The sequence below is a fragment of the Eutrigla gurnardus genome (genome assembly GCF_963514095.1).
Source record: "Eutrigla gurnardus genome assembly, chromosome: 1".
NCBI classification, from domain to species: domain Eukaryota; kingdom Metazoa; phylum Chordata; class Actinopteri; order Perciformes; family Triglidae; genus Eutrigla; species Eutrigla gurnardus.
In genome coordinates, this window is record NC_139915.1 from 22,238,915 (window position 1) to 22,250,929 (window position 12,015).

The 12,015-nt window shown below is 40.5% G+C and overlaps 2 protein-coding genes across 2 annotated transcripts; both read left to right on the forward strand.

Moving 5' to 3' along the window:
- Window positions 1–312: 312 nt before the first annotated feature.
- Window positions 313–5,739, forward strand: LOC311019057 (uncharacterized protein). Its single transcript, XM_084018236.1, has 10 exons — window positions 313–456; window positions 542–606; window positions 690–795; window positions 1,761–1,915; window positions 2,032–2,174; window positions 2,306–2,468; window positions 3,180–3,273; window positions 3,385–3,463; window positions 4,109–4,182; window positions 4,269–5,739. The coding sequence occupies exons 1-10, from the start codon at window positions 443–445 to the stop codon at window positions 5,263–5,265; spliced, it is 1,890 nt and encodes a 629-aa protein (XP_083874362.1). The 5' UTR covers window positions 313–442; the 3' UTR covers window positions 5,266–5,739.
- Window positions 5,740–6,774: 1,035 nt separating this feature from the next.
- Window positions 6,775–11,549, forward strand: LOC311014929 (interferon regulatory factor 1-like). The gene is made up of 7 exons (XM_084011881.1): window positions 6,775–7,435; window positions 7,575–7,674; window positions 9,963–10,142; window positions 10,246–10,404; window positions 10,509–10,561; window positions 10,776–10,869; window positions 11,081–11,549. Exons 1-7 carry the CDS (start codon window positions 7,346–7,348, stop codon window positions 11,197–11,199), a joined length of 795 nt encoding a protein of 264 aa, XP_083868007.1. The 5' UTR covers window positions 6,775–7,345; the 3' UTR covers window positions 11,200–11,549.
- Window positions 11,550–12,015: the final 466 nt, after the last annotated feature.

Consider the following 12,015-nt stretch of genomic DNA (forward strand, 5'->3'; position numbering starts at 1 on the left):
GATAGATAGATAGATAAGATAGATAAGATAGATAGGCTAGTGTAAATGTGGATTGATTGGTTGATGGCTTATCCACATATTCACTTATTGTGCATTGTTCTACTTTACTATTTAAACTATAACAGACTACATAATTCTACTAAAATTATTGTAACTACCGGTATTATTAAAATCGGTATTACTAATTCGACTTTAGCTGTCGGTTGGAGTGTGTGTGTTTGGACTTCCTCCTGCTCTGTGACGAAATGGGAGTGAGACGCGCCTCCCTTGAGTTAATGACGTAGCCTTTCCAGTAACAGCTTTCCATATCAGGAAGACCGTGAGAGTCTGGCATGTAAACACGCAGACGACTCGCCATGCAGTCACTTTCCCACGAAATGGGTCGTAGCTGAGTCGGATTGTTGATTGTTTTTAAAGGAGACGTGGAAAAAAACGATCCAGCATGGAATTAAAGAGGTAATCTGAAGTGTTTTTGTTGTTTTTATAACCCAACCTGTCGTATTCAAGTGAATACAATGTCTGCTATTGTGTTTCCTTTCAGGCGTGTTCGAGATAGGATGTATGTTCTCCTGCTTATTGTATGGAATATTGCGACAGTCCTTTTTGGTACGTAAGCATAATGTGCATAGGCTAGTACATATTGTTTATATATAGTATATTCAAAACTCAATGTATACTGTCTCCTTCAGGCCAAGATCTAGACTGTACCAACGACTTCGTTAAAAAGATGTCTTGCCACTTAAAAGCGCAAAACTGCACGGCATACAAACTGACCCTCAGTAAAAACGATCCGTGGTAAGTGCTGTCTCTGTTTTTGTTATCAATAATTATAAACGTTTGAATATTCAAAGATGCTTCATATGACATGCAGGACAAGTACAAATACACAATGTGTTTCACTGCAGAACTGGTGAATTTACACGGTTCAAATTGTACATTTATGAGTTTAGTTTTGGTCGATGTCAGTGTCGATATAAGGGACCATTATTGGAATGAACCATTGGATGGGTGATGGGGGGGGGGGGGGAGGTGGTTATGTCTTAATATTCTTTGTTGAGGGGTGGATCACCAAACAATTTGTAGTCCTGGGGGGGGGGGGGGGGGGGGGGGGGTCCTCAGCTTTTGTCATGAAAACAGCAATATTTCAAATAAAAAAATATATCTAAGCAACACAAGTTATTTTTTATTGCGGGAGGACAGCATGAGAGTGAAAGAGGCGAGAGAGAGGGACGATGTACTTTAAAAGTACAAAGAGGGCTGCAGGGCGGATTCGTATTCAGGACCGCTGCAGGGACCTTCAGTACATGGGGCAGTAACTCTACCACTAAGTTATCAGCACACTTATAACATATATTTTAATCAGTCAGATCTGCTAGTGCTCTTATGATGGGGCAGTCATATTATACAACTATTAAAGGTCCCATATTATGAAAAACACGTTTTCTCTGGTCTCTACACCTATAAACTGGTCCTCCCTGAGCCTGTCAACTCCCAGAATGAGGAAAACAGGCGGCTCCTGCATGGTTTCTGCAGCCCACCCACTGGTACTACTGGGCTCATACAGGCTGTTCAGATTCAGCTCCATTTGTTACGTAACGAAGGGAGTCATTTGCATAGGCCGAACTCCTCTGCGTGATGATGCCTAAAGTGATCAGAGGTCCGAAAATCCCTCCGTTGGGTCATAAAATAAACAGTCCCTAATCTGAAATAAAAACAACAAGATTTTGACAACATAATGTGTGTTATCTTGTATTCCACAGGAACATTTTCAATTGCACTTTCGAACAGTGTCATGTTGGACAGTGTTGTTGCTCTGTTGACGTAGATCGTTTGATTCCGTTGGAGACTTATAATGCCAAAGTACTGAAAGGAGGCATAATCACGCATTCCAAAATCATCAATGTCATCGACAGCAGTGAGTTGACTTAAATGAAAGTTCACTTGGATTCAAGATTATCATCAATGGATGTAAAACTGAATGGAGTTTATGAAAACACTCTTCTTCCTTTTCTCATCTCTCTTCTTCTGCAGTAAAGCCCCAAACCCCAACAATCACCACAGTGAAACAATCCAATGGGAATATTCAAGTCAAGTGGAAGACAAACATCAATGGTGTTTTGAAAGAAGAATTGATATCTTATCTGGCGTACCGCAAAATAGGAGACACAGGAAAAGTAGGAGCAGTTTCTTATGCACTGTAACACTGAGTTAATTTGCCCCTGGGGATGTAGGGTGTTTGATCATGTCAAAGAAAATATGATTGTCAAATAATCTTTTTTTTTGTTATTCTTGTTTTCCATGCCAGGTTTTTAAAGAAGTCGAACCAACGACAAGTAATGGAGAGAACTGCTATGAAATACTTGGTAGAGACTTCGAGCCAAGTACAACATACATGTTCAGTGTGAAAAGCTCCTTAAACCTTAATAAGAAGGATAGTGACATTAGCGAAGAGTATGAATTCACAACCCGTAAGTGTCTTCCTTTTAGTCTTTTTATCACTTTTTATTAAATATACTGTATGTTTTTTTAGAAATTATTTTAGACATGATATATATATATATATATTATAATCTATTTATAATGTGAAATACATTGCATCTGACCCATTATTTGAAATCAAGCACCCTTAAGTACAAAAAATAATTTTCTGTGCTGTAATCGTTGCAAAACTGAAAATTTTCATCGCCGTCTCCCACTCCCGAGCTAGCTTGTGTGTATATGCACAAGTCTGGCCTGTCTTGCCCTCACCCAGTGCTGCATGACTAAATGAAGGGGGCAAGGTCTTTTTGGGGCTCTCCTCGGAGGACTCGCTCCCTGATTCAGGCTGAGGGAGCCTGGAACTCAGCCCTATATCTCTGGAATGAAGAGATATAGGGCTGTGGGAATGTGATGCCTAACTTGGGTGGCTATTGTCCTAGAGATTAGTGTTCGTGTTCTGTGCAAAAATTAAATGTAAATGGAAGTTTATTCTAAAAGTACACAATGCATTTAGCGAACGGGTATTCGCATGCCATCCAAAACACGTGGTGAATCTGGAATGAGAGTATCGTGGAAGACCGTGTTATTGTGTGCTTCCTGCATACCAGCATGCTCTTCTATCTAGTTTATCTCTGTACTGCATGAAATCTGTATAAAAATGGAGTGATCTCTAAACGTACTACATACGTGTTCCTTCACAGCTATGTCCCCTTACACCCTGCCCTTGGTTATCACCATCAGTCTCAGTTTTGCTGCAGTCATCACCACCGCTGCCGTATATGTCTGTTATGTAAAGTAAGTCATGCAGATTTATCTTTGTGTTCTCCGTTAGTGAATTATGACAGGATTTCCCCTTAAATACTGTACCTGTGAGTGATTTGTGTTGATTTGTCCACATGATTTTAGGCTCAAAAGAAAGTGGGGGGACACAGTTGCCAAATCTCCAAATCCCAAACTTCTTATTACACATCAAACAGAGCAAGAGGTGAGTCACCTAGTGGTGGAAACTTGTTTTTGTCCAAAAATACACATAAAAACATGCATTTTCAACCTTTGCATCTGTTTCTTTGACGTAATTACACGTATTAGTATAATAGTTTGGATACTTTAGAATTTCACAGAGATGCAATGTATTGAATGCATTTTTCAGCAATAGCCATTCAATGCAATTAATTTACATCTCTTCTCTACATAGCAGATTCAGATTGATTTAACTAACAATACATCATGTAATCCAGCACAATCAACATTTTATTTTTTGAAAACTATTTGTGATGTGAAATCACATTGTAGTTGCAATTATTATTGACTTTCCCTTTTAATAAAACATTCTGAGTTTGTTTGGCTGCTTTGTAAACAAGTACCCCAATTGCTCAGATGTGTTGTATTTGTGAGAAAGTGGCTGCTCAGCAGGCATTGCTGTAGTAATAAGAATTAGCCATGGCCAAGGGTGCCAACCAGGACTGACATCTTAATTATTATAACTTTAAAGCATAAGTCAATTTAAGTTTTTTTTTCTGCACAATAATTCATGTAGACTATTAGAAAAAGAACATTTCTGAATGGACTCATTTAACAGAAATGTTTCAGATCTGTAGTTTCAGAATCATATTTATCCTTCTTGTTGCAGGTCTTGAAGCCTTTGCCACTCTTCATCTCCTCTGTCTGTGTTGAACCCCTTGTTCCAGAAGACAGCAAACCATGGTTGGTGTGGCTGCACGTGTACACTTCCTTCAGGACTTCTATGCGATCATAATGGCAGTTTAAGTAATCTATTTCTCTCTATTCAGGTCGAAGGAGTCCCTGAGGGACATTAGCTGCTTGAGCCCTCAGCAAAGCAGTGGAATCAGCACCGGCTCTTCTTGTCTCAGTTATGCTAATACAGAACCTGCTGAGATTATAGCCTGTGTTCAGGATGCCCTTACCAAAGCCTTCGCCAATATCAGCCCGGTATCACCTATGACCACCAATCCCCTGACTGAATCAATCAAAGACAGCGGCTTGCTCTCCTCGCCCTACAACCCTTGTGATGTCAGAGATGATGGTATGAGTTCTGGGTCATCAGGCTTTGACAATAAAACCTATTCCATCCTCGTTCCCTGCTGCCCACATCAGAATGTGACGGACAGCACTGAGGTCCAGATGCAGGCTGAAATGCTTTGTGACTCGGCATACCATTCTAGCGCAGGCAACAGTGTGACCTGTTTTGTCCAACAGGCACCAGCTGATCTGCTTGTTGATTTACCGCCAGTGGCTTTATCTACTATCCCTACAGACATGTCGTATCAGCAGTGCGCTATAGATTCTGGGGGATTTTCATGTCCAGAAGACTCTGGTTTGTCCTCTGCCTCTAGTGGCACCTATCCAGTTGGGGAGGGGAGGTGTGGGAGCTTTGATGAGGCGGTCCGTGGTGCAGCAACGCCACATGGAAAAGCTGAAGGGGTGGCTGTATTTGATGAAAACCCCAGTTGCCGCGGTGTGCCTGCAGGCTCTGGCAGCCTTCCTCCAGTGGACGACGACTACCAGCCATTTCATAATCTGGTGGAGGACTCTGAGGCTTTGTTTTCAGAAGAGAGAAGTGCTGAGAAAGAGGAACATTTGAACAAATATGCGGATGAATCCGTCACCCAGAGGCCTCAAAGCGTCTTAAGCGCAGTTTTCATTAACAGTGTCCAGGGTGGCCAGTGTCTCTCTGAGCTCCAGAGACCTTTTTTCTCTTTGATCCCCACTGAGCAGTCTCCGTCACTGATCATAGACAGTGGCTATAAGGCTGTCATGGACATGTGATGATGAAGATCATGTGATATGACCGAGAGCTACAGAACAGTTAATAAATGGACTTGTTTTCTGTGACGATGTTTTCTGTGACATGACTGTCATGGATATGGATGTATTGTGGATATAAAAAAACATATATTAGCACCTTATTAACAGTCGATTAGTTTAATTTGTGAATACATTGTAACTGTGTATGCCTTTGGTGTGAAAAGTTTGTAGATGTAAAACATTCTTGAAATAAAGAGTGCGCTTGTTTTAAGTTTTAAGTGTGCACTTGCTGCTTGAACAAACAGCTCACATATCAGTATCTTGCTTGTCATATTCAAATAAGGTGTGTTTGTCACATAGCTCTTGGGAAATGTATTTCTGAAATGTGAAATGTATAAAGCTTAGGGAAACAAACTGTCCCAAACCACGTCTAAACATCCGGTGAATAAGTAAAACTAAAGTGAAATATAAATAAACTTCATTTTTGGTATATTATTTTCTCTGGGCTTGATTTGACTCTGGGAAGTCACCAAAGAAAATAGTATATTAGCCTTTTAAGGAAAATTGCATCCAAACTGACAAAATTCGAAGCTGTCATGATGAGCGTGTGCTATTCCAGTATGTGAAATCACTTCCTCATAGTTGTTCTCTGGAACTGCTGAGCCACTTCCAGAGAAACACACCCCTTTAAGCCGCACTCATCACAACCAGGATGTTAACCTCAAAGGAACTCATTTCAAAGTATTGTGGGAATTAGGGAAACAAATGTTACCATTAAGATACATTTTCTTTGGTAGAAGATCATTCCAATAAAAGCTGCTCATACTATCTTGTTGCGTTTGCTCCAAAGGCCTTTTAATTACAGTTTGAATTAAATTTGTTTTACATTTTAATGTAAAACAAACTATTTTCCACCTACTTCATGTTATTGTTGTGACAGATACATCTGAAAATTACACTTAAACAGTGAGAAGATGTTTTTTTTGGGGGGGGGGATTTGGATAAGTTCACCTAAAGGAGTTGACTGTTGTTGTTCCCCATCTTAAACACAAACATGTCAAGTCATATTCAATTACAACATGCAGCTGTGTTAGCAGGAACTTGTGATGACAGAGAAAATTACCTTCCTTAATTTAACGTATTTCTGTTGAAACCAGGTATCGTGTCACTGACGGACATAATTTGCGGAGGAATATTTCAAAAGCGTAGACAGTGCTACATAAACGCTTAATTTAATGGTGCAGGGAGAGAGGTGGGACCTTTTACACATGAGTTGTCAGTTGGTTGGAAGTACAGATAAAAATAAAAAACTTGACCAATCAACATATTTTGTTAATATGAACAAGAGTAATAAAGTAAACCTTATTATATTATTATTTATTATAAAATAAAGACAGTCTTAAAATAGCTGTAATGACTGTCATATAATGTATAGTGAGTTAAGTGCAAATAATATAATACAATACAATATGATATAATATAATATAACACAATACAAACAATATTATATAATATAATATAGATTACATAGTCTGTTCAATGCTCATTTGATAATGTAACTCTCTGCTGTATATAACATATAACAAGGATATAACAAATATAACAAGTTTACAAGGATGTCGTGCTTAATACAACAGAATAATAATTAATTCATATAAACTTCAAAAGAAAAGAAACATGAGTGAGTCTTCTTATCTGTCCCATACAATATGAATTCTGCTTCCACCTGGTGGCCTTGCATGTATACACACTGTCTGGCTGCTGCTACAGTAACTTCACCACATGAAAATAAATCTTTTTTTGGCAATTCTGTCCATAACATAGGAATGTAGAATTGCAGGAAAAGCATTTAAAAAAAGACCCTCACAACTCATCATACTCCGCCCTCAGTCTCTGCCATGAAGAGAAGCAACATTTCCTGTAATTGGAGAAGCCACTTAAGCAGTGAGGAAAGTTATTGGAGAGAGAGGGGTATTGTCTTAACTCTGATGTTTCTGGGTGGAGGAAAAAAAATACAAGCTCCTGAGAAATGTTCTATCATCGCTGAAACTTTTGTGCAGCCAAGGACACCTTTCGGCACACCTGAAGATCCGACTGCAGCATGCAACAACCAGGTCGGCTCAGGCTGAGGCCGTGGCTGGAGGAGCAGATTCAGTCTGGGAGGTATCCAGGAGTCAGCTGGCTGGACCAGGTAGACCCTCTCCATCTTACACACATCCCACACAAAACACATGTATGTTCTGCTGTAGATCAACGTCACTTAGGACAGCAGACAGAGAATAATGATTTGCAAGGATTAAGTGCCACTGGCGTTTTATTTTGTTTTACAGTCAGCAAGAATCTTCCAGATCCCGTGGAAACACGCCGCTCGTCATGGATGGAGTATCGACCGAGATGCTACACTCTTCAGGAGTTGGGCCATGCACACAGGTAGGAGCATCACACCAATCCAAACTGTCAGACTATTTCTTATAATCTTGTGTTACTCACATGTTATCAATCGAGGCACTTTTCCTTGAAGTCCTCAGTACAGCATTATCATTTCTTGAATTTACATCATTTTGGAAGGAAAATAACACTTCTAAAGGTTATCTAAAGTTTAAAAGTACCTGCAGAACTTGGCCACTGCACGTTGGAAATCATTTCAACTATCCTGATCCTGAGATTAACCAGCAGACCAGTTTAGGTGCTGAGAAGAAACCCTTTTCTTTTAAGAGCGGTTGTATCGTTCACTCAAAATTCATATCGTCATCCCAGTTTGCAGCGAAGTGATGAGAACTGTGCAGGAATCTTGGATAGCACCAGAGTATGCCAAAATAAATATGTACACTGAAGGAACAAACTTGGAAAAAGGTGATTAATTGGTTAGTTCGTTTGATTTAGTTTTCCAACTCATTCCACTCAGACTTTTTTTTATATATTCATACTCGTAAGACATGTTCATAAAAATAATTCATATTTGGCATCTTCTCATCGGAATCAGGATACTACTACTACAACTACTATGTTAATAGTAATAATAATAATAATAATAATAATAATAATAATAATAATAATAATAGTAATAATAATAATAATAATAATAATGATGCTCTTGTTTCATAATCTCATAACCAGATGTTTTTGCTCCATTTGTAATCTAATTTCTGAACGTCCTGAGTAAGGAGTTGCGTCGTCGTTCACACATACAGCAGTGACTCGCTTTGTGTATGTAGTTGCATCACATCATGGGAAAGTTCAGTGGCTGTGAACGTGCAGGGTGATCTTATTTCTGTCAAAGTACAACAGGCGTGCTCCTCACAGGATCTAGAATAAGCATATTCAGGTGAATAAAAGCACAAAATGTACAGAACAGGTATATTCTAAAATCCAGCTGATATTCAAATCAAAGAAAACCTTATTACTAAAAAAGTAATAATAATTAAGTGCTGAGGTAATACAACTGAACCATCGATGGTTCTCCATGTCATTAATGACTGTCTAATGGTTGCGGCATGTGTGTAATATAGCTGCTGCTACCTGTGCTCTCTTTCTTCTTGTTAGCCCTTGTCTGCTGTAAATGATCCGTAGTGGATCGTTTTTAAGCTCCAGTGATATTATTATTATATTCGGAGGCCTGGCTGAGATTCAAATCATACCTCCATGCTAAAACTGAGAACCCCACACAATCAAAAAAAAAATCACACACAGATACAGTCTCCGTTACAGTGATGTTTGAGGATGAAAATTTTGTTTTACATGACTCCTCATTTCCACAAATCTCTACAGTGGAAGTGCAAAGTTAGCACATAATAGGGCCATAATGGCCATTCGTGGCTGATATGAAAATCTTGTTTTTGCTGACCTCCAGCAGTTACACTTCTTACCTTGCTGCAGTGAGGCTCAGGTGTACTCCAAGACACCGTGACATCACTGTTGGGTGTGGTTACAACAAAGTATACAAAGTATACTTCTGACTACCTAACCACAGCCACCAGTGATGATGGGTTTGGTTGGAGGTTAAACACACTCGAAACTGGAAGCCGTCATTCCTGCTTTTCGGCCTCTTGCTACAATAATTTATTATTTAAACCTACTATAGGTTGGCAAAAACTATTCAGAATCTATACTTCTGGTTTAATCTCTGCTTTATTTTTTCATGTAGGCTGATTTGTCAACGGCTGCACGGTGGTGTAGTGGGTAGCACTCTCGCCTCACAGCAAGAGGGTCCCGGGTTCGATTCCCGGGTCGGCCCGGGTTCCTTCTGTGTGGAGTTTGCATGTTCTCCCCGTGTAAGCGTGGGTTCTCTGGCTTCCTCCCACAGTCCAAAGACATGCATGTGGGGATAGGTTAATTGATGACGCTAAATTGCCCGTAGGTGTGAATGTGAGCGTGAATGGTTGTTTGTCTCTACATGTTGGCCCTGTGATGGATGTTGGCCCTGTGATGGACTGGCATCCTGTCCAGGGTGTGCCCAATGATAGCTGGGATCGGCTCCAGCCCCCCCGTGACCCTGAATACAGGATAAGCGGTAGACAATGGATGGATGGATGATTTGTCAACTGACACAATAAAGGCCAATTTACTTTTTCCCCCACTTTGTGTTGATCAAATGAACTCATTGCAAATATGGGGACAGATATTCCAGCATAGATACCTACTACTACTACAACAAAAAAAGTGCCCAAATTCAAGATCAGTTCACAGACACACACACATGCTACACTTGTTTACTTTAGGACGATACCGTCCAGGCAAAGACAAGCCAGATCCCAAGACGTGGAAGGCAAATTTCCGCTGTGCCTTGAATTCCCTGCCTGACATCTGTGAGCTGCGGGAACACAGCAGGAAGAGAGGCAGCAATGCCTCCAGAGTTTACAGGATGCTGCCCAGCACACAGACACACAGACGCAGGAGAGGTAAGACACACATTTAAAAATGTACGCATCCCTTCAGAGGTGAACATATACTGACATATTCTTGGCAGGCCTTGTGTGACACAACTGTCCTCCCTTTTCTCAGGGCTGCTGTTGTTCAGACCCCGAGAAAAGCAGGCGAGTTTAGGTGACAATACACATGGAGAGCATGCTTGGCAACCTGCAACAATACGACCCGTGTCAGAGACTCCAGAGAAAGTGGAGACTGCTGCAGAAGACGCATATGGCAACATGCAAGCGCATGGTGAGACACTTGTTGTCAAAATGTTTTGTTATTGACCTGACTGTGATTATAAGCGGCATGGCGTCTGTAGCCTGGTAACGATGATAGCTATTGTTGTTGTTCAGGGACCTGGGAGGCCAAACCGGAGGACCAGGAGCAGAACCAAGCTGTGTTTAAGGTATCAAACCTTTCATGGAATGAGGGAATATCCTGTGGCTTCCCAGGGACTCACTAACAGAATGACTGAAACTCTAAAAAACACGTTTTCTGATGAAACTCCATCTTATTTGACGTAACTGCTTAGAGATCAGTTGCATACACCTGGCTGCAGTTTGGCTGTTTTGGCTGTTTGTGGTGATCTACAGTCTGACTTAAATTTTTGTCTCCTGTAGTTGATGGACCACTTAGGCAACACTGATGTCTGGAACCAGACTGGGGAGCAGAGAGAATGGAGAACACACACACCACTGTGGGACCACTGGCATGGTACGACATTATAGTTGATTTGTGATTTCTTCAAATAATTGATAGATTGAATTGAAAAAGCTGTCTGATTGCATCAGTAGCTGCGTATGTGTGTGATTGATTTAACTGCAGTTATAAAATAATATATAAACTAAATCCTAATTATAATAGCTTAGAGTTCCCATTTGTTCCTGTGTTTATTTTACCATATACGTTGTTTTTTGCTCCTCAGGTGCTGGTGATGATAACCTATACTCTCTGCACACAGAGAACTACAGTGATCTGTTAGGTCCAAACTACACCAAGGAGCTCACCGATTGGTCCACACATCAGCAAACACTGATGCCATAGCTGCGCACCAAACGGCTAATCCATATGTTCTTTGGGTTTGATTAAAAGCTATGTAATTTTTTTTTGCCAAACTACAGCTGATTTTCTCCTGCTGTCTGTCTGTTGAGCTGACCACTGAAATAGGGAAACAAGAGCGGGGGGAGCAGACTGAGAATATTGCCCTGTCAGTCAGTAAGTCGGTCAGTTATCCTCTCTGCTGAGTGTGCTGAGATGAAGATCCTGTTCCAAGCCAAGCTTCCTCTGCCATCATCACTTGGGTTCACTACGGTTCAGTGCTTCAAACCCAAGCTCACGCCACAGCTCACAGAGTAAACTGATCTCGTTCTGCTTCAGCGCAGCCCATTTCTAAACATTTTTTTTCTCAGATACTCCATGTTGTATCTTGCATCACATGGTACAATTTGTTTTGTGTTGTTAGGAATAATTGTGCATTAAAATTAAAAGGCAACTTGAGCACATGCCCTTGTATTGAGTCTTTAAATAGAGGTAGATGGAAGAAGCTGTGTGCATCACTTCAATAAAATGTACAAGCAGCCGTGGAATTAATAATATTTGGCAATGACCCACACTCATTATTACACTGCTGCCAATTCTCGATTGTTTTGTTTTGATAAATGAAAAGAAGCCGACCTGTAACATGCACTGTTAGTTTGACTATTATAGTCTTGACTTTGATAAGCTACAATAAAAAAATGTTGCCTACATAATTGACACAACCATTTAAAAATAATAATAATATAAGAAAGTTGGGGGCTGCACGGTGGTGTAGTGGGTAGCACTCTCGCCTCACAGCAAGAGGGTCCCGGGTTCGATTCC

What these genes read in the sequence shown, in the direction of transcription:
- LOC311019057 (XM_084018236.1), top strand. An exon ending in AAATAGGAGACACAGGAAAA is followed by an intron (nt 2,175 to 2,305) that starts GTAGGAGCAGTT and finishes TTTCCATGCCAG; the next exon opens with GTTTTTAAAGAAGTCGAACC. An exon ending in AGAGTATGAATTCACAACCC is followed by an intron (nt 2,469 to 3,179) that starts GTAAGTGTCTTC and finishes GTTCCTTCACAG; the next exon opens with CTATGTCCCCTTACACCCTG.
- LOC311014929 (XM_084011881.1), top strand. Translation starts at nt 7,346, where the DNA reads ATGCAACAACCAGGTCGGCTCAGGCTGAGGCCGTGGCTGGAGGAGCAG. An exon ending in GAGTCAGCTGGCTGGACCAG is followed by an intron (nt 7,436 to 7,574) that starts GTAGACCCTCTC and finishes TTTGTTTTACAG; the next exon opens with TCAGCAAGAATCTTCCAGAT. An exon ending in AGAACCAAGCTGTGTTTAAG is followed by an intron (nt 10,562 to 10,775) that starts GTATCAAACCTT and finishes TGTCTCCTGTAG; the next exon opens with TTGATGGACCACTTAGGCAA.